We start from the raw sequence: 22,537 nt of genomic DNA, 5'->3' as shown, positions 1-22,537 counted from the left end.
AAGTAACTATAAAGTTTACTCTATTCTTCTCACAGTTCACCGGCCACTTTCTTACATGTATTTCGGGAGAAACTGATGACTGACAGGACTCTCTGAACTGCGGCGTAAAGAAACATGGTGGCGCCCATGCATTACACTTTCTGGTTACCTGTGTCGTTCCAAAGCGAGTTCTCAGTATGTATTGTTCATTGATGGTATAAAGTTAAGCACCCTTAACAATTTCACATACCCCCTCAGTCATTTCATCCTGCAGCCGAGCCAGGTCAATCATTGTTGCTTCTGTGGCATAAGAATATGATTAGTCTATAGACTTACAATTGCATAATACGCCCAGTGTCACGCTGCCAACCCCCACACAAGCCTGGAATAAAATGTGTATTTGGCTATGTTACAAAACTTCAAAGTCTTATTCAGTGTAATTTACCTATTGGAATATGCAGTGGTGGAGAGGGACATCTAGTGGACACCTCAAAGAAATTATTCATTTAAATGTATAATCTTATACCTGATCGACACCTGCCTTGTGTTTGCTTGGCTGTCATGTCCCATACAATACATTCAAAAACACACTTGTCTTTTAGATAGGTAGATCGATAAAACAGTGTGGCACAAGTCACATTGCAGTTTCATGCAAATTTCCTGAAGTCTAAATATTCATCTAGGATATATTTTCTTAAAACCGACTTTTATGACAAGTACTCGTTTCGGATAGGCTACTAGTCACTATTTCATTTACTATTTTTATTATCGTCTTTATTATTCTGTAATTGATATTACATTGTATTTGCTATTATTATTATCATATTATACCACTTGCAATTATCAATCTATTATAGTTATGCTGTTAAATGATTGTACTATTCACTAGTCACTATTTAACTTGTTTTTTTACTGTCTATATTCTGTAATTGATATTTCATATTCTATTGCTATTATTATAGAATTATACATAAACTATATGCTATTATCAATATATTATTATATTATTGTACTTATGATATTATATAATTATACTATTCATTACTATTTTATTTGCTGTATACTGTTTGTTTATTTTATTGACTATACACTAAACTATTTACTATAACTTCTCACTTTATCTTATATTTACTATTTGCATTGCACTGTAGTTGTACCATATCACATGTATTACCATAAAGGATCCATCAGTTATCTTTGTTATTGTATATTTGGAGTATCTATTTGTAAATACCTATAATTTTAGTGCTATAAAAACACAGAAAGCAGCCTGCCTGCCTGACTCACAAGAAAAGCTAAAATCGTGTTAAAGACAGAAAATGCTTTTTCCACAATAAGAAAACTTTATTTAATTTAATGTAAAAATTAAATTATATCTCATTATGGGGGTCTTCCCAATTCTTATTTATCCGAGAATAAAAAGCCAAGTACATGACAAGCCTGAGCTTTGACAATTCCTTATTTAAAAAAAAAATGTTATAAGTCTAATTATCGAGATTTTAAATAACTAGGAACTTTTTGTACACCACATACAAACCACTGAAATCGGTTGATAAATGTAAACGTTATTTTTGTTTTTATCCAGAAAAACTGCATCTCACCCGTTTACTTGCATTTGTTTACGGTCCAGTCTTGCCCTCAGCAATATGGCGGACGCATTGACGTATCGCAGCAACGTTCCAAAGCGGCCAATAGTCGCCTATGTATTTATTATGTCTATGGTCTTGACTAGTTTGTTTGGGTCAATGCACCACGCCAACCAGCTGTATAAAATGTGATCACCATTTACCCTAATTGTGATTATATTGTATAGAAATTTATATAATTTTTGGTTTTGAGTCAAATATTTTTACAGAACAGAACAGTTTGCTCTGAACCTGTTCAAACAGAACAGCTGTGAAGAGGGATGACCTCTGTGACTACAAGATAGCTGAGGATGCTGGCCCATCAAAACCCACAGTAGATAATGCCCTATTATCTTTTTCACAAATTAATTTGATACTATTGATAAGTCACAATGATTTGATTTCCCAGATAAATATTATTTATTTTTCAATAAACTATTTTTATCCTTTCATTTCTTTTACTTTTTGTTTACTTGTTTGCAACAGCTAGCTCACAGGTCGACCATGCAAGAAAAGTACTGCTTTTAGAGCTCTCAGGTTTGGAGATCTGCATTAATATCTCCCATCCAGCAGGGGCTACTGTTGTTCTAATCAGAGTTTGCAGGCAATGAATCAGACTTCATGACAAGCCCTACTGTACAAATGTGTGTTGCATTTGTTAGTGTGTAGATTTTCAGTATTTTACTGTAAGTCAGGGTTGGCTGCTTAATCTGTTTCCATCAATCATCTTTAAAAATAAGCTTGCTGCTTCCACTAATGAAGCAATTTGGTGATGTATGCCTAGATGCCAGCTGACACGAGATGCAGACCATGCAAAAAACTTGCGCGTTTTAATCTTTGTAACGTTTTTTCACACTGCGTTTTAACTCCATGAGGCAGCAGAAATGCTGATACGGTCAACAAATGAACTCTTCGTCAACAGTCACTGGTGTCTTGTTATTTTCTTATTGACCAAATTACCCATGAGCCCCGTGTTTCCACATGGCACAGCTTCCAACCTCTACTATGTCAGTACTAATTCTGTGTGTCTTGTGTCATTCTTTGCCGTTTTCCATTGGATCGGTGTAAGGCTTAAGAGGGTGAATGTGGCGTAAGGCCAGGTTGTAGAATAGAACATTGCAAGGGTGTCTGAATGGGTCACTTCTCCACTTTGTACAAAATTGTTCTGATGTGGGAAGCGCCTTGAGCCCCTTTGTGTGATTCTCAGGAGTCCCATTTGGGTTTTGGGGAGGCTGGTAGTGTTGTTTCCCTGTAGATCAGGATGGGAAAGGGGGCCTTGAAAGGGGCATCTGGCTGTATGCCTGTTTTAAACACTTGATTTATGTGCACCGACTAAGAGCCAGCCTGTTTAGTAAGTGATGTGTCTATGTAAGAGAGGTGGTGTTTGAGTGTGTATTTGTTTGATAGACTGGGCTGAAGCAACTCATTGAGATTCTGTCTCCAAACACAGTCTGTAATGAACAACAGTACACTGTCTATAAAATACTCTGGTAATATTCAAAAACATTGTCATTTCTACACCTCTGAAATTTAAATCGGAGTGAACTGAACAGCATATTTATGTCATTTTCTTATTAATATAAAGTAACTCAAAGAACAAAATATCAGTATTGGTTTCCTGTTGGCATCATCATTTCATGTTTCATGTTCCTCCCATCTCCTTGAACAGATAAAATAGAACAAAACTTGTAATTTACATATTATTTGTACATAGTAGCCAAGCCATGAACTCCAAATAAGTGTATTTAATCTGTTCATGTATATTAACTGCCCGAATGAATGGATTCACCAGAATTAATCGGACTTTCCAAAGCTAGAGGGGATCATTAAGGAAGAATCAAACCACTAAATTGAATCGGATTTTTCAACAGATGAGAACCATTTATGATTCAGATTTTCTAATGCTACATATGATAAAGATCCATAGGAAGAACTGAATAAAAAAGAAAAAGACAAGAAGAAGGATTAACCGAATCAGACTTTTGGACGCTATACGAGAGGGAGTGTGTTTGGTTTCCCCCTTCTGCTTGGACATTAAACGCTGTTTGGTCGCACAACACCCCACTATATACTTTGAAAATGTATTTTGTAACTGGAAAATCTCCACAAGCATAGTATGGAAACAAATGAAATACTGTGCAGCACGCTAAACTGTCAAATATAGTTAAGTGCATTTGCCTTCACGCCACCAGGCCTAGTGCCATGATCGTTCATTGACGATTTCCGCCACTGACAGTGCGAAAAGGAATAGTAGGAATAGTACATCTGCCACTTTTTAGTTAGTTATTGTCTACCCCAACACTGCTTTCCTCTCCGCTCCTGTCCCTGGAGAGATTCGGATGGCCACTTTTAACCCAAAGTACATGTATTGTCTGCATGCAGCAAATTAACAAATCAAACACAGCCTAATACAGGGTTTAATTCTAAATCAGGATAGCAAATGTTAAGATTAAGTGTTATTTGATGTGTTTTGCTCAATATCAATATGGGGGGGGGGGGGGGGGGGGGGGGGGGGGGGGGGGGTATATCAATATAAATATGGGGGGGTCAGCGGGCTTTCCGCGTGACAAAGTAATTTGATTAAATGAAATATATTTTCTCATATGTATTAACTCGTTATTTCATCTGACTCCATAAATGAAAAAGGTTTTAATGATACCTGGGCATCATTAAAAAGTGAACGAATATTTGATTATTCTTTTTAACTCTTTACTGAAAATAATGTCAGAGTCCACTAGAATAAAATCAAATGTTTACAATTTATTACGTCAGGTAAATGTATCACGCCAGGTGCATAATCAGTTCAAAGATAATAGATACAAACATCAAATGCTCTAGAATAAAGAGAGAAGATGCAATACCTTGACATTATAGAAAATCTACGTGATTTGGTGCACTTCGCATCACGGGCTAATCTGGTTACAAAAAACACCCCGAGGTCTAGTTGCATTTCATTAGACAGACCTCATATAAAATGTAAACATGAGTTCACTGTGGCAATTCACATTAATCACCGTCCCAGACTTACTTGGGACAGAAGCTGATTTACATGGAACCATTTGCTAACAATGGGAATTTGATTTGAGTTTACACCTTCTGAGAGCATGAGGCCATATGCCTGGAAGACACACCCTCCTATGCATGTGAATTATTTCTAAACTCTTAAATATCTCATTACCTTTTGGTTTACTTCTTTGAGAATGAGACCTTTGTACCAGTCGCACTGAGACATTTCAAATGATATCAAACATGTGTGATACTGTATGATAATTATTCACATTATTAACTATACTGTATTCTTGGGGGATTTCAGGTGATCTCAGCATGAGGGAGAAGGAGTGGGGGGAGAATGGGGGGTCAAAGGAAAAGATGTAGATTAGGATTGCTTAGGTGAGACTTGCGTCTCGAATGGTGCACAAGAGAGAAATTCAAATGTTAATTTGCTTTGTTCTCCTAGAGAGTTGCACTATCTTCCAATTCTTCCAGTCTTACACTTTTGTTAACTAGCTTGAGGATATGAAACATTTGTAATGTACATAATTAAAAAATATAAGAAACATATTACATTATATATTTCACTAAGTGCATTTATGTTGCATGAGTAAATATATTTGCTATATTACACATGCAGTGTCATATCTGATCACATATACGTCTATATATTATGAAGTGTATTACTGAATACATGAATTACATACATTATGATATATTAGTAAATATATTGTCACATATTTTTCAACATATGAAAAGCGGCAATTCCTTATGTATTATTCAATATTAACACAATATATTATTATGTATATTTTCAAATATACTGTTTAACCATTTAATATATTGATCATTCATATATGGGAAATATATTTCCATTCCATAAGGGTGCTGCATGGCTGTTTACCAATACTCATCCATCTCCCACTCATTTAACCCCCACGAAAGCACACACCTACCTGTGTGTGTGTGTGTGTGTGTGTGTGTGTGTGTGTGTGTGTGTGTGTGTGTGTGTGTGTGTGTGTGTGTGTGTGTGTGTGTGTGTGTGTGTGTGTGTGTGTAGTGAATATAATGAATAGTTACGTTTCAATAGTGATATTTGATATGATATTTATGTTTTGTACTTTTGGGAGATCAGATCATATATTACATACATTCTTTATGCCTGATTCACATAAAAGTCACTTTTACAGGTGAGTTGAATTTAGCAGAGCAAACACAGGGAAGTCTTTCACTAGTCTTTAGATATCATAATATAGTTTATATATCATAATATAGATATAATAGAGTTCTACCAGAAAGACTCGGGAGATAGAATGATATAACAAAGCATTAATTTATTGACAGCCCAGCAAGCAATTATTTATAAAATTCTTGGGCGTAGTGCATAGCGGATCTGCATTTCCTGCCTGAAGACGAAGACAGGGGTAGCCTATGTGAAAGTATGTGCGCCGATAATGAGGAGCACTAGCATTAGCAAGCAAGACAGACAGCACAAAATATGCTCTGCCCAGCTGGGTTAGACAGACAGACAAACAGACTAGAGAGAGAACTTCACTGCTCTTTGCTGACATTAAACTTGGAGAGGAGAGAACACAAGTAGCCTATAACTGATCGCGAGGCTGTTCCCGCGATTCACTCTCATGTGCTCTCTCTCTCTCTCTCTCTCTCTCTCTCTCTCTCTCTCTCTCTCTCTCTCTCTCTCTTCGTGACCAGAAGGATCCGCTTAATTTTCTCATCGACGTTGCAAACTTTGATTTACGCGCTTTGAAACAAGGGGGAGGCGGGGCCTTGTCTAATTTGCGGGGCCCTACGCAACTTGCGTAGTGTGCGTATCGGGCTGATCGGCTACTTAAATGGCACATTTTTATCGATTTGAACTATGTGCTGTTATATTATCTGTGTTTTTCATTTTGACCACTGATATGGCAAGGTGACTATTGATGCACAATGGAGAAAGCTATGCTGTCTGAATACATATCTACTGGCAAACACCACACATCGATCTATATGCACATAACAGTTAAATAGGCTACACAATAAACAGTGATATAAGGGTCTTTTATTAATCTTGTGTGAGCTCTGGAGGACTTTTAATCTAATCATCCAGATGTGTTGAGCATGAATGATAAAAGAAATTCTGCCATAGGCTATATCTAGGCTAAAGTTTTGGTTAAAAAATATATGCATACGTAGGCTAATTAAATTTGTTTTTAATTGACTTGAGTATTATTTGCAAAAATCATATACATCAATTTTCATAATGAATAAAAATTCAAATGTCATGTGTGGAATACAAATCACAATTAGTCATTATCTACAAAAAGGGAAATCAGGTTTAGTTGCAATATACACAAGTAATACATTTTGTTTAAGCAATGTGATTAGTGTGTTTGTTAAATATTACACATAAACTACTTTTTTCTGTGTCAATTTGTTTTCCTCTTCACAACAGGACTGTTTTTATCCATTATGTTTTTAGGGTGCAGACTAGCTGGTAAGCTTCTTCTAAGTCCTTTTTTGACACCCGACAGCGTCTTTCCGTCTTTATTTCATGCATCAACATTCTTATCCTCCACTGGGTCCGAAAAAGCATTGATAGCAGATGTTTCTCTTTTTTTAACCATCAAGAAACTTGACAAAAAAGCTGCAGACAGAATGCCATCCCTCTCCGCAGTAGCTCACAGCAGGCCCCATGTCTGAGATTCCATCATTCAGTACTTCTCCAAACCCCTCATCCTCTTCGTTCTTCACCTCCTCTTCCTTCTCTTTCTGTACTTCTTTTTCTTTCCTCACAGGCGCCTCTGTTTTGCGCTTGCTCTTTTCTTGCGTTCCCTCGCTAATGTGTGTGGTCGTCTCTTCTCCGCTTCTCTCTGTGAGTTTCATGTGAGATGCGCTGGGTGCTCTCTTACACAGGCGTGTTTTCAGGACTTTCTCCCCCTCGCAAGCATTCTTTCGCTTCTTCAGTTTGCTCACCACTTGTTTCCAGTACTGGGAGGACTGGGTGCTGTACACGGAGCATTCCTGAGGTTTTCCAGCAAACTGGCATGTGTAGGGAGGTTTGAGCCCCTCCTCCTCAGGTGCAGAGCAGCTCACCTGGAGCAGGATGTTAGCTCCTCTCTCTAGCGTCTCCCAGGTGCAGCGGTGCCCATCCTTAGTGCTTAGTTGGCCAGACCCCAGCAAGGGATTTATGGCAGTACTTTCGGATCCAGTCACTGCATCTGATGATTGTTTGGACTTATTTTTTGCCTCAGAGAATGATAGGAGGAGGAAGAGGAAGGAAAAGGTGAAGAATAAACTCCGCCCTTGCATGGCTGTGTGTATGAAGGTTATAGAAAGGAAGAAATCTCTGGTTCAGGGCACACACAGCGCCCTCAGAAAAGAGAAATCAGCACCTGCAAAATTAGAGAGGAAAAACATTAATGCATGATGAAGCGTTATTATAGTTAACTTAAACCCTAAAAAAACATTTTTCTTATTTTGATTAAAATAAACGTTAACTGAAATAAAGTATATATATATATATATATATATATATATATATATATATAAAACGAATTCAAAGTCTTAACAACTATAATACTCAATGATACTAAAATTACACTGACATGATGCAGACTAGATAATTGAGTCTTAAAAAGTTTATGTAATTTTAAAATAATAAACCCTTTTCAAATTTCAAAATTAAAACAATTACCTTTTATTTTTTATAATTTGTTATTTATATAGGCTAGTTATAATTTTATTCATTAAATTGGAATAGATCTGCATGAGTCTGTATGCATCAATTTAATATAACATAACCTGATAAATCAAATATCATGCCATTCTCGTCATCCTAATAAACAAAACTACAGATATGATGTGTTTCCCCTCCTTATACGCCAGTCAAGCACTAGAAAACAGAGCTGTAAAGTTTCATATTTAGCGTTTGTCTCAGAGCTTTTTACTTACCGAGCTGTCTTCTTCTATACCCTGCGAGTGAGGGAAGCTTGTGGAAGGATAAGAATGGAGGGGGTAGAAATAAAGGATGGAATCGAGGGATAAAGGAAAAAAAGTGGGGGAAAGGCTGCATGGTGTATGCTTTTTGGGCCATCAATAGGGTATCCAAACCTTCCAGAATCTGGCACCTCCCTCCTTGTCTGAAGACAAATGGACACCCCTCACCCCATCCCTTCTCTTCACTCCTTTGTCTGCTTTCAATCTTTCAGTTTCTCTCTCGCCTATCCTTCTTTCCAAGGCATTTTGTGTTGTGTACTTTTTTGCTATTAAATAAATAAAATAATAATAATAATTGAAGCCATTTCAAAAGGGAAACTGCTAATTACTTTAATGCTAAAAAAACACATCAAACAACATTATTTTATTTGTGCTTGTTTCTTTTTAAATGTACTTATCCTTGGATCAGCAAGCACTATCACTTTGCCTTAGGGGCTTTTTACATTTTCAAAAGTATGTTGTAGACTTTTGGAGAGTGTGTGTGTGTGTGTGTGTGTGTGTGTGTGTGTGTGTGTGTGTGTGTGTGTGTGTGTGTGTGTGTGTGTGTGTGTGTGTGTGTGTGTGTGTGTGTGTGTGTGTGTGTGTGTGTGTGTGTGTGTGTGTGTGTGTGTGTGTGTGTGTGTGTGTGTGTGTGTGTTCGCACCTGCCATTTTGTGTTTATAGTCTGTCAGGGTATTTGTGTGTGCGTGTTTGTTATTTCCTATGCTCACATATCTGGCAACACTTTCTAATCCTAAACCTAAACCATCCCTATAGCCGGGTTGTGCTCTGTTCTTTATCCGTTCAGTTGATGCAGATTCTTGACAGTCAGTTGTGTCTCCATACCAACCAAACCCCAGCTGCTGACCCACCGCAGACACTGGTAAAGTAATACATGGCTGTTGTCTTGCTCAGGGCCTCACAGGCAGTTTGGATTCATTCCAAACCCTGAGTGTGCCTTTGGCTATTGCATGTTGAACTCACAGGCACATTTTCAGGCCAGTGCAGGCTTTGCTTTATTTACCTTTTTTTTTTCATTTTTATTAAAAAAATGTGAAATGACTAATAAATCAGTGTTTTGGCTGTTTGCATCTTTCTCTTTATCTAGTGACTCATATACTGACTACTGAACACCACTGAGCAAAATAAATTTGGGTATTAAATTTGTCCCTGAGATTCTTCTCATAGCTCTTTTATTTTGAAGATTAATCAAATAGTTTTAATTGAGCATGAGAAGAATGTGTGGCATGTGAAACAATTCAATGTCCTCGTTCAGACCTGGAATACGGAGCGCATCCAACTGATGAATCCAAAATGCCTCACGTTGGTTGAGTTTGCGAATTTTCCGACATTCTCATTGTATGTGTTACTTGGCCCTGAAGAAGACCACTTTGTAGTTCGAAACATGTTGGCTTGTGACTTTTTAATGAAATTAGCCATATTTAATAAAGGCTTCTTAACCTTCTCCTTCTCCTCATTATCTACTTATTGAGTGCCTGGGACCTGCATATTGTTTCATTGGATCCTTTCCCTACCCCAAGAGCACCTATCACGGGTACACTTCACCTGAGCGCCTGGTTGAATCTCTTGTGTGGCATGTGTGAGGGTTTTTCTGCTCAAATAATGTGTTCTTGTAAAGATTCAGAATGAATTCCACTCAAGGTAAATTCTCAGCAATTTGTCGGGATCATAGAAGCAACATCTCCCTCTGCTGGTGGTGGTGATGTGCTTGGGAGTAAGTTTTTTCAGGAGTTTTAGATTCAGGAGACCCATTTGCTGAATATGTATGCATTGTTGTTGTTTTTTTTATTATGATTAATATAATAACAATATTATATAATATTATTATTAATTATACTACATGCCAAATATTTAATTGCAATATTTAATTATAACTTAATCATAAAAATGGCCATGGAGTTTTATGATTTAATGAATTTACGTTTTTTTTAATAATGTTAAGGGTCACCTTTGAAGTTTGCTATTTTCTTTTTGAAACATTTTTAAAACCATTTTTCTTTTAAGGTTTATTATAAATGCTAAATGATTGTTTAGGCAAGGCAAGGCAAGTTTCATACACTATGGCATTTCAAAAGTGCTTTACATAGAAAGGAATAAAAATAATCACAAAATAAAAGCAAGGAAATTTAAAACAGTTATTCAAAATGCTTTACATAGAAATAAATTAGAATATCACACTATCTGGCAATTCAAAGTGCTTTGCAGAGAAATAAGCACAAAATAAAAGCAAGGGAAATTAAAACAGTTATAAAAGATCTGATTTGTGCCCCCTCAGTTTCATTTTTTTATTTATGGTTACAAATGAAGTGTTTAACCTTTTGAGCGGTACGGTCCCATATATGGGATTTTTATTTCTGTGCCCCTGCGAGTACATATTTAGATTTTGAATATTCAGTGACGTAACATAACTGCCAGATTCAAACTGTCCTTATATATCACAACTATGCAGTGTTTTCAACCTCATAATGTTTATTTTAGGTTTCAGACATTTAAATACACATAAGCACTAGTAAAACAATACATTTGGAGTTTGTAAAATACACACTGATGTCTGTGGAAGCAGCAATAACAATGTATATTTTCAATAATTTGCCGACGTGAGTTATTCATATCAGACAAACATGGTGGAAGTAACTATAAAGTTTACTCTATTCTTCTCACAATTCACCGGCCACTATCTTACATGTATTGCAGGAGAAACTGGTGACTGACAAGACTCTCTGAACTGCAGCGCAATAGAAAGCCTAAGTCCCTCCCCTTCCGGTGGACCACCATGACCTTATTTCGGAAAAATATTGTATGGTAGTCAATAGGCCTATGTCACGAAAAAATTGAAGACCGGAAGTACGTCTTTTAGTAGGGATACGGCTCTTCCGGTTGGCTTTTTATAATGGCGGAGTCCGATAGATACCGCTGGACCAAATCTCTCCGCAACCTGCCTAACACGGTCAAAAACTGACTGATGACAGGGCTGATTACCCCCCCCCCAGTTATTCCAGGGAAACCGGGTTGGTATAGTATTAGCTTTAAGTTTATTCCGACCACTTTCCTAGACGTAGATGCTCTCCTTTTAAAAATGCAAACTGCAAACGAAAGTGCTGCCCCGGAGAATATTAAAAGAAGGCCCCTCATCCCTCCTTATTAACCTAACCCAAGACTTGCGGAGTGTTTCGTCCTTCGGGAAAGCGTGAAAAGCTGAGGTATGGCTGTCTACGTCCTGATAAAAAGCAACCAGGTACACTACAACAACAGCTGTTGGTCTAGCAGTTCGCCAGTAAGGTAAACGTTTCTATGGTAACAGCTAGTTAGACCAATCAGCAGACATTGCTGCTATGCTTAGGATTGTGGGTAGTGTAGTTTTTTTTTTCATAAAATCGCGGATAAAACATGTGTTTCTTAAAACAAGGTTGATTTAATACGAACTTATAGCTTCTACAGGAGCAAAAACCTTCGTTTCACAACCTCATAGCTCGTGGTCAGTCTACCTCGGATGGTTTAGACATTATGGCTGATAATCTAAATCCTTATCGAGAAAACTGTTGACCGGAAGTTCTGTATCCCTACTCCGCGTTCCGGAAGCAGGAAGTGTGACATAGGCCTATGGCGAGAGACAACAAATATTTGGATCCCGTTTGAATTGTGCCCTGTATTACACATATGATGTTTGTCAATTTAAAAGATACATTTTAAAGTCCAGAAAATCGCAGTTTGATGTAAAACTGTTGAGGTAAAAGACTGTGAAAATTCGTAATTACAAAGACTACAAACCCAAAAGGCATTTTAAAGTCCAGAATGTGACGTCATACCTTTTCTCTCAATGAATGAAGCTAACTTTACTGAAGCTAACGTGTCATTTTTTTTTCTAACGTTATAATCGTAACGTTACACCGTCATGCCTGTGTGTTGTACCAGACTGCACACATACAAGCTTGGTGACGTACAAATGATGTAGTTCATTGAGCGATTTTCACATAAAACTAAATGTTACTCTTCTGTTTTATGCCAAACTGTGACTTTCTTGACTTTCATAATTATCTTTTAAATTGACAAGCATCTTATGTGTAATTCAGGGTACAGTTCAGACGGAATAAAAAGATAAGTTGTCTCTCACCATTGACTACCATACATATTTTTTCCGAAATAAGGTCCCATGAGCCGGAAGCGGAGGGGAGGGACTTAGGCTCTCTATGAACGTCTTGGTTACTGACGTAAACTCGGTTCCCTGAGATAAGGGAATAAGTATTGCGTAGCTATACGCTATGGGGGAAAACTCCTTTTCTCCTAAATACTGAAGCCTTTTATAAAATAACGCAGTGCTACTGCACAGCCATAACAGTGCTGATGCTTACTCACACGCTATTGGCTGGTCAGTGGGAACTGCTCAAACCAATGGCAGAGTGGCGTAACTACACGAACCAATCGTTGCGAAGCCCACCGAGCTGAGAGCAGAGCCCGCCAGAAGTGACGAGGCATCTGCCTAAAAAAGACGCTCAATTTTGCCATGGATTCAGGTTTAATCGACTTAAGCTCACGAATCGCCAACTCACTATAGCACGGCCATATACACAATACTCATTTCCTTATCTCAGGGAACTGAGGTTACGTCAGTAACCGAGACGTTCCCTTTCGAACGGTCAGTCGCATTGCGTAGCTATATGCTACGGGGAACCAATCCAATCACGCCGTGCTATGATAAGCGCAACGACACCTCCAAAGCAAGAGCTTATGACATGTCATGATAAACGGGCCAAGGGCCCTAGTATAAGGGCCCGGGCTCACAAAGAGGGACCTGCACCTGCAGTGCAGGTATACCAAGTCATAAAGACAGACGGCCAAGCGCCTAATTAGTTACCAAGGGCCGGGCTCGCCGAGGCCAGCCTCAATCACATGGAAAGGACATGTGCCTGCAGGGCAGGGACTTCCAGGTTAAAAAATCTGGCAAATGTGGACGGCGAGGACATATATCGCCAATAAAAAACTCCACTGGACCATTCCCAGGAGGAGGCCATGCCTCTCGTGGAGTGAGCTCTAACGCATCTGAGGGATTGCAGGCCCATAGTAATGCCAGGGCGATAGCGTCCACCAACCATCTGGAAAATCTCTGCTTCGTGACCGGAAGCCCTTTGGTGCGGCAAATGAAGCTCACAAAGAGCTGCTCCGACTGTCTGTACTGGGCGATGCGCTCCACATACATTCTCAGAGCCCGAACCGGGCAGAGTAGGTATAACGGCTGCTCGTCTTCCAATGCGGGAAGAGCAGAGAGTGTGATTACATGTTTTGAAAGCACTTTGGGCACATAGCCGTGTCTTGGTTTGAGGATGACTTTAGAGTCGGCCGGGCCAAACTCCAGACAGGAAGCGCTGACAGAGAGCACTTGAAGGTCCCCCACTCGCTTAACTGATGCTAAAGCTAGCAGTAGTGCAGTTTTGAGTGAGATGGGTTTCAATTCGGCCGTCTGTAGCAGCTCAAATGGAGGTCCCTTAAGGGCCCGAAGGACCATAGATAGATCCCAGGAGGGCATCGTAGGAGGTTGGGAGGGTTGAGCCTTCTAGCTCCCCTCAGGAAGCAGACAATCATGCCGCTCCTCCCGACCGACTGGCCAGCCACCGGTGCATGAGAGGCTGCGATGGCTGCCACATAAACCTTGTGCGTGGATGGAGTACGGCCTGCATCCAGCAGCTTCTGGAGAAAAGAAAGTATCAGTGATACTACACACGATCCTGGCTGAGCACCACTCAGAGAACACAGACCAGTTCAGAGCATAGAGGCGTATCGTAGACGGAGCTCTTGCCTCGCTGATTGTGTTTAGGACAGTCACCGGGAGGATCGTAAACTTCGTAAAAGTGCGAGGGAGCAGGGACAGTCCGAATGGTAGGACTGTATACTGATAGGCCGTCCCGTAGAACGCGAACCTCAAGAACGGTCTGTGACTGGGAATATTGGGAAATGAAAGTAAGCATTTTTCAGATCCACTGACAAAAACCAGTCCATCGGGCGAACCTGCGCGTGGATCTGTTTTAGAGTTAACATCCTGACAGGCCGTTTTATAAGGGCTTTGTTCAGGTGTCTGTGATCTAGGATGGGCCTGAGGCTGCTGTCCTTTTTGGGAACAAGGAAATAACGACTGTAGAAGCCTCACTCGCTGTGGGCTGGTGGCACCGCCTCTACAGCCCCTTTTTCCAATAAGCTCATCACTTCGGCGCGAAGGACGTGAGACACGTTGCTCTTCACCGAAGTGTGGGTTATGCCCGTGAAACGGGGCGGATTGCAAACGAATTGGAGTGAGTTACCCTGTTCTATTGTGTTTATAACCCAACGTGACACACCAGGGATGGCTTTCCAAACCTCAGCCCGGCTGGCTAAGGGTTTTATAGTGTCGAGTGGCGGCGCACTGCATTCGAGCAGGGAGCCGATCCTCGTGTGGTGTTGAAGAGAAAAAATGCTCTTTAACCGAGTATTTTTGTTTTTTATTGTGTTCGCAATAACAGCGGTCGAGTGCAAGGGGGCGTGAACCTGAACAGGCCCACCGTTTACACTCACAACATTTACTCCATTGGCCTGAGCTAAACAGGGCATTTGGAGGAACACTCAGAGCTTTTTGAAGGCCGGTCGGGTCTCAGCGGACTTAACCCTCCCCTCTTCCTGGTCTGCAGATCAGGACTGCTTCCTTGGCTCAGGGTCCAGCGTGATTCTAGGCTGGGGTCACTGACGCTTAGGTGGGAAACGTTTTGTCTGACTAGAGCGCTGCTGCTGCTCAGGCCCTGTGCTCAGGCTCAGGCCCTGTGTGGCCATAAGCTTTACCCAAGAGGGCTGAGGTCGTCCTGCAGGGCTTGGATGGATGAGCCACTGTGGATTTCCATCCGATGGCATCTCTGCCCACCCATGGCTTCTTCCAGGGGGGGCAGTTTCTCATGCCGTTGATGCACGAGAGCGCTGCTGAGGTTGAAAGTCGTAAGTGGGCAGAGTAGGGGGCGTGCCATGACTTTGTAAGTTCATCGCAAACTTCTGGAAAGTACGGTGCGGCTGTCTGGCGAGGGGCATGTTGGCGCCCCGGCAGGAACCATTCATCCAGGCGGCTGCGTGTGGACTCCTCAGGCGAAGCCCAGTCGAGACCGAGCTCGTTGACTGTTCTGGAAAGGACGCGGATCATGTCAGCATATGTTTTAGGGAGCGCTGCATTTAAAAATCTGTCGTTCCAAAGCGAGTTCTCAGTGTGTATTGTTCATTGGAGGTATAAAGTTAAGCCCCCTTAACAATTTCACATGCTCTCTCAGTCATTTTATCCTGCAGCCAGAGCTGCATAAAAGGAATTAAACAAGATAAATGATACAGTTATAAAATGAATTAGAGTAAAATGAATTAAAGAAGTAAAAAGATGATATATAGAATAAACTTCTCATCTGGCAAAACACCGGTGTATCATATTTTACATATAGTTTTACTCTTAGGCTACACTGTGTCTGTGGTGTTTATTTGGCACGCCTAAGAATTCCATTGGACGTCTCCGATGGACCCGATTTTTCCCCAAAATCGGACAGAAGGAGCTCTAGGACTCAGGTTCACTGCCCTATCAGTCCGCACCCCCCAAAAAAACCATTTGTTCGGAAGCTATAGGAATGTAGTCGATCCAGTCTGCACCCCCCCCCCCCCCCCCACAGAACCTCGAGTTTAATTGACACATCAAACTCACTACTCCACCACAGGTCCAGGTCATCAGCATTGTTTAATCTTTCAATTTCCCCAATTAAGTGGTTTCTGTTTCTCTCTTACCCAATTCTCAGTGCCATTTGAGTTCAGTTTAGAATCAAAAAGAAGAATACAGTGCAGTCAGTCGGACGCACAGTGGATACAGTTATAAAAAGAATTAAAAGAGATAAACTGGCAAAACACTGGTGTATCATATTTTGTACAGCTGCTTGTTATACCGTGAGATTATCCCATGTGGATTCTACTGTGTCTGTGGTGATCTTTCGACGCACCTAATTTAATGTAACTAAATCAACATGAAGACATTGCAATTTACAAAAAACATTAAATAAAATGAAAAAGTCATGTGAAAAAGGCTAAATGTAAAATGTTGCAAAGTTATAATGGGAAACTATGAAACTCTCATATACATTTTGAGAACAAAGACTATTTTGTTCGAGGAGTTGAATTCAGTTTTTTTTAATGAATAAGTAAAAGAACATTATTGGGGTAAAAAGCTCCCATTAAAAACTTCCACACTGGAACATAATACATTTTCCTTGACTTTAGCCCTGTTGTAGCCTATACGGCTACAACATAAGCCCTGTTTAGGGTCAGATCAGAAACGTTATGTTCTATTAACGATTTGTGGTATGTTGTGGTAGCACAACAGCTGAATTCATGTAATGGTTGCAGTCATTGAGAAGGCGTAAGATGAGTGAAGTGCTCCCAGCACCTGTCAACAGACGCATCATCCAAAGTCGCAATCCAGCCACTCTGCTTTTTCATTTTAATGACATTCAGACACTTTCTCCTCTCTCGCGTAATGCCGAAGTCCTTGTGTCTGTTATGTTCCCCTAACGACTGATGACATGTGAGATAATCGTCTTCAGCGAGCGGTTGATGACACTACACGAGTCCTTGATGAGGAACAGCATTTCTTCAACACCCAGTCCTGGCTTGTCTGCTGAGCAGTTCTGCAATCAGTGAGTGCAGTGTCCATCCAGCCCCATCAACGTGATTACTGAGCAGGCGAGATGCACCCCGTGTCGACCTTGCGGGCCGCTAATGATGGGGGAGAATCTAATTGTGAATCAGACGGAGTCTGAGGCACTCTGGACAGCTGCAGACCCATCAAACGGGTTCTGAATGCATGGAATTCAGATTTATTCACCCATCCTATATGCTATGTAAATTAACATATGATCACCCTATGAATGTGGTCACCATGACAACATGCCACTTACCCACACTTCACTTGGAAGGCCACCACCTAGGCAAGATACAGTAGTGAATACTGTTTTGTGTAGAAGAAAACATCCTTTTATTAAATACTTTTTGCAATCTCCAATCTGCAACAGCACTCAGTTTTCTCCTATAATGCCTGATGAGTTTGGAGAACACCTGACAAGAGATCAGAGATCGTTCCTTCATACAGAATCTCTCCAGATCCTTCAGATTCCCAGCTCCATGTTGGTGCTTCAGCTTCTTCTCTTTTACCCATTTTCCACCAAAAAAGAACTGGTTCGGAACTGGTGCTGGTTCAAAGTTGGTCCGGAGTTGGTTCAACTTGCGAACCTTCTCAGAACCTGTTTGTTTTTCCTATGACTAGAGCGCCCAGCGAACGACGTCGTTACGTCACTGTGTACGTCGCCATACGTCTTAGCTAGAAACGCTTGCAAGTACAACATTACTTTGGCATTATCTCTAACTCGTGTACCAAGAAGGCTTTAAAAACAATTGAAATATATAAGTCTTTTAATCTTTTCCTTTGATATGTAATCTTTTCTGATTAGTTATGTACCCCTGTCTTGTGTCTTTTTTTCCCCATTTATTTGTTCTATATTGTGACTGTTTTCTTCTTTGCTTACATAATGTTTTCAATAAATAAATAAATAAAAACTAGAAACGCTTGCGCCAACTTCAAGCATAACAACTACAATGGCCCGTCACCATTGCCCGTCCCATCAAACACCGTCGCCTCGGAACCGCCCCCTGTGGCTCACAACATCCAAGCACAGATCCTGGGAGGTACGGACATTGACCTTTCAATTTTACATTCTCTGCTTCCCGCTTCCGATTCTATCTGCCAGTTAGACTGCGGGTATTTTTCAGTCACGTTAAAAAACCAAAACACACATTCGTCACGTTTACTTTCTTTTTTTCGAATTTTCTATCGCCTTTAGCCACTTCACAGAAATCATTTGTTCAGCTTTCCCTCATAGATGGCGCGAACTGAACGACTATTTAGCACTCATAGCCGAGCTTGCGATGTCCTACGGGGGAGGGCACTTTTACACTTATCACAAACTCTTCTTAGCAAAGTGCGCTGTTAGGATTTTCCAGTGGAACCAGTGCCCTCACTGGGGAGCACTCAACACCGAACTACACAGCAGAGTATTCCTTGTCTGCAGGAACATTTCTTGTGCGGTCTGCAGGTCTGTGACACATTCCACAATATCATGCCCACAAGTTAACCCCTCCATTCCACCCTGCCCAGACACAGCACCAGTTAAATCCACCAGCTACGTGCCAAGACCGGCAACTATCAACTCAAATTTCAGCACCAGAGCATCTACTGACAGCAGACAGCCTTGCAACAACTTTAACATTGGCAAGTGCACCAGGCAGCGTTGTCGGTACTTGCAAATATGTAGCTTCTGCGGCGGTGTTCATGCCTTGTGGGGCATGCCCCTTGTTTAAAGATGTCTGTAAAAAAACAAAAAATTATTTATCAATTCCTGTGAATATTTCTCGCCTATCTATCGAACTAGCACACTAGCCGGACTCTGACTTCACTGAATATCTGCTGTCCGGCCTCCAACACATTTTAAACCTGGAGTGGAATGCCCGCTCTCCCAAAACATCATCTGCGATAATCTCCAATCGGCTCTTGCTGAGCCCGATGTAGTAGACAACCTGATTAAAAAAGAAGTTGAGTCAGGCTTCATGATTGGCCCTTTTGACGATCCTCCATTCAAAGTTTTTCGCATTAGCCCCATCTGAGTGGCTACGAGAAAGTTTTCAGGTAAGATACGCCTCATAGTCGATCTGTCAGCTCCGCATAATTCCCTGTTCCCAAGCATTAACAGCCATAACAGCATTAACAGCCACCCACTTTACGAATTTTCTCTCAAAAACCACGACGTTGATCACGCAGTCGACCTGATAAAAATCGTGGATTGGGGCGCTTGGCTCGCAAAAATTGACATCACTTTGGCTTTCAAAGTGGCTCAGATCCTCACAGTTAAAAAAAAAAATTCCGAGCTCGGAATCCCCATCGCCCAATAAAAAACCAATGGTCCCACCACATCCATCGAGTTCCTTGGCATTAACTTAGATTCAGTTAAATACCAAGCCTCCCTGCCCAAGGAAAAAATCGATAGAATAATCCTCATCTCATCTACCCTCGTAGACAGTTCAAAGTGTTCCAAACGCGAACTCCTATCCCTCCTCGACCACTTAAACTTCACCATGCGTATCATTACACAAGGCCGCCCTTTCATTTCTCATCTCCTCTCTCTCGCGTCTTCAGTTCACGCACTAGAGGATCTTATTTACTTAACTCCAGCTTGCAACGAAGAACTCAGGCTATGGATAACGTTCCTTAAACAGTGGAACGGTTCATCTTTTTTTAATAAGAACCTAATTTCCTCCCCCATCGACATCCAGCTATTCACAGATGCAGCCCCCTCAGTCGGCTTCAGGGGGTTTTGCCAAGGACGCTGGTTTGCGTCTCCATGGCCCCCCCAAATCCAGGACACGCTGCAGTCCTCCGCATTATTCATGCATTACCCTCTCGTAGTAGCAGCCTCCCTGCTAGCAGTATCATAGCGCATTGTGACAACAAAGCTACAGTCCTGTGCATTAATAAAGGCCGTTCCCATTGACCCGCACTGATGCCACTTTTAAGACGTCTAATCTGGATTTCAGCGTGTGATCAATTTATCTTAATCGCTGAACATACCCCCGGGTCAAAAAAACAAATTGCTGACTCTCTGTCTCGCTTTATGTTTCAGAAATTCAGAACGCTGGCTGCAGAGGCGGACAAATTCCCAACTCCAGTACCCATTATTCGGAATTAAAATTTGTGTAACCCACCCGTTAAAATCCCTCCTCGACACATCGCTCGACCCCATTCTCCAAGCAGTTTCTCCCAGAACACTCCAATCCTACGTGACCGCATGCAGATGTTTTAAAGCCTTCCACTTTTCCTATAACACGCCATTCCCAGATTTTTTTCTCTCCTTTCAATAACCCCCTATATCTCTTACCTTAACAGCATTAAAGGCCTCCAAGTCGGGTCCATCAAAGCATACCTGAGCAGCGTCCAATTTTTTTACAAATTGATACACAGCACCCCCTCCCCGGAGATAAATAATTCACAAACATCCCTCCTAATTAAAGGCATCCAACGATCCCAGCCCACCCGCCCGGACACCAGACAACCCATAATGTTAGATATTCTTACTAAATGTATTCATGCCCTCCACACAGGCTACCAATCCCTTAATACCTCTCGCACACTCGACACCATGTTTATTTGAGCTTTTTTCGGTTTTCTCAGATGCTCGGAACTGGCTATCACTTCCAGATTTGACCCAAAAGTCCACCCAAGCATCTCAGACCTATCAGTACTTGAAAGTGAAAAAATCTACTTTCTGATTAAACAAAGCAAAACAAAAAAAGGCCATTTCATATACATTTTCAACCTCTCATCACCAATTCAACCATACCAAACTATAATGGCATACCTCCAATTGAGAAACTCTCATGCTAAATCTCCTCTAGAACCCCTTTTCGTAGACGACTCCAACAAACCGGCGACACGCTGTTGGTTCCAAAAGCACCTAAAATCCGTTCTACAGCAATTGGGCATCCCAGCCAAAAATTTCTCCAGCCATTCATTCCGCATTGGGGCAGCAACCTCAGCAGCCCAAAAAGGCCTCTCCCAGCAGCAGATCCAAGCTCTCGGAAGATGGTCCTCAGACACTTTCCAAAGCTACATCAGGACCAACCGATTCCATATCAAAAAAGCCCACCAAACCCTTGTCAGGTAAAAAAAAAAAAACTGTGTCTCCTCTTTCCCCGTCCAGCGAGTATTGATCTCCCAGCGAACGCAGCGAGAGCCTTCCCGGTTGAGCATCTATGTCTTCTTTTTTTCCGTCCAGCGAGTATTGATCTCCAAGCGGACGCAGTGAGAGCCTTTCTGGTCGAGCATCTGTCTCCTTTTTCTCCGTCCAGCGAGTATTGATCTCCAAGCGGACGCAGCAAGAGCCTTTCTGGTCAAGCATCTGTCTTCTTTTTTTCCGTCCAGCGAGTATTGATCTCCCAGCGGACGCAGCGAGAGCCTTCCCGGTCGAGCATCTATGTCTTCTTTTTCTCTGTCCAGTGAGTATTCATCTCCCAGCGAACACAACAAGAGTTTTCCAGGTCAAGCATCTTCGTCTCCTCCTTCTCTGTCCAGTGAGTATTGAGCTCCCAGCGGACACAGCGAGAGGCTTCCTGGGCGAACATCCATGTCTTCTCTTTTTCCATCCAGCGAGTATTGATCTCCCAGCGGACGCAGCAAAACCCTTCTGGTCAAGCATTTACGTTTTTCTCTTTTCTGACTGGCGAGGCTTGCCCGTTCTGATGCCGTGACTATTGCGGCAAGAACCCTCCTGTTCGAACATCCATACTTACCTTCCCGGATACCAGCAGGACTTACCCGTCCGGCACTGTAAGTATTGAGCTCCCTGTTAATAAGGTTATGACTTTATCTTGTGTTTGTGTTATAATAAGTTATCTAGTTTACTGTATTGTCATTTTCCACTTTTCACGTGCCCAGCAACAGTTAGACCAATCAGCAATCCCCTTTGTTTCTCCACCAATCAGATAGTATCCACTAGCGTAATCCCTAACTATTGTCATTATGCACGTAACTTTCATCGGAGACACTCGCTCCATCTCCGATCCTGTATCTAGAGGGAAATATCTCTATTCTTCAGTTCTGCTTCATGCGTCCATGAGAATGTGAGTTTATGTAAATATTGTTGTCTGTTCCTTGCTTAGATTAATGTAGTATGTGTACTATTGCTTACATTTTACTTTGCCTATCGATGTATGCATTATTGGAGCTAAATAACCAAACCAAATTTAGACTACATGATAGTTTCACTTCTTTGATGGTGTTTAGAGCGATTTCACTGTGTTTTATTTTGGATGTGCGCATCGTAGGCTTTAACTTTGATCACGCAACACCGGCATGCGCTCTCTGC

The 22,537-nt window shown here is 41.2% G+C and overlaps 1 protein-coding gene across 1 annotated transcript; it reads right to left on the bottom strand.

The window, feature by feature from the left end:
- Positions 1-6,634: 6,634 nt before the first annotated feature.
- Positions 6,635-8,621, bottom strand: fgfbp3 (fibroblast growth factor binding protein 3). Its single transcript, XM_077238217.1, has 2 exons — positions 8,547-8,621; positions 6,635-7,987 (listed from the first exon to the last, which is right to left on the bottom strand). Exon 2 carries the CDS (start codon positions 7,902-7,904, stop codon positions 7,212-7,214), a length of 693 nt encoding a protein of 230 aa, XP_077094332.1. The 5' UTR covers positions 7,905-7,987; positions 8,547-8,621; the 3' UTR covers positions 6,635-7,211.
- Positions 8,622-22,537: the final 13,916 nt, after the last annotated feature.

Source organism: Siphateles boraxobius, unplaced genomic scaffold (assembly GCF_051911475.1).
Source record: "Siphateles boraxobius isolate OS27281-9 unplaced genomic scaffold, OSU_SipBor_1 22, whole genome shotgun sequence".
NCBI lineage: Eukaryota > Metazoa > Chordata > Actinopteri > Cypriniformes > Leuciscidae > Siphateles > Siphateles boraxobius.
The sequence above is the reverse complement of the archived record's forward strand: the minus strand, read 5'-3'. Positions and strand labels throughout refer to the sequence as shown.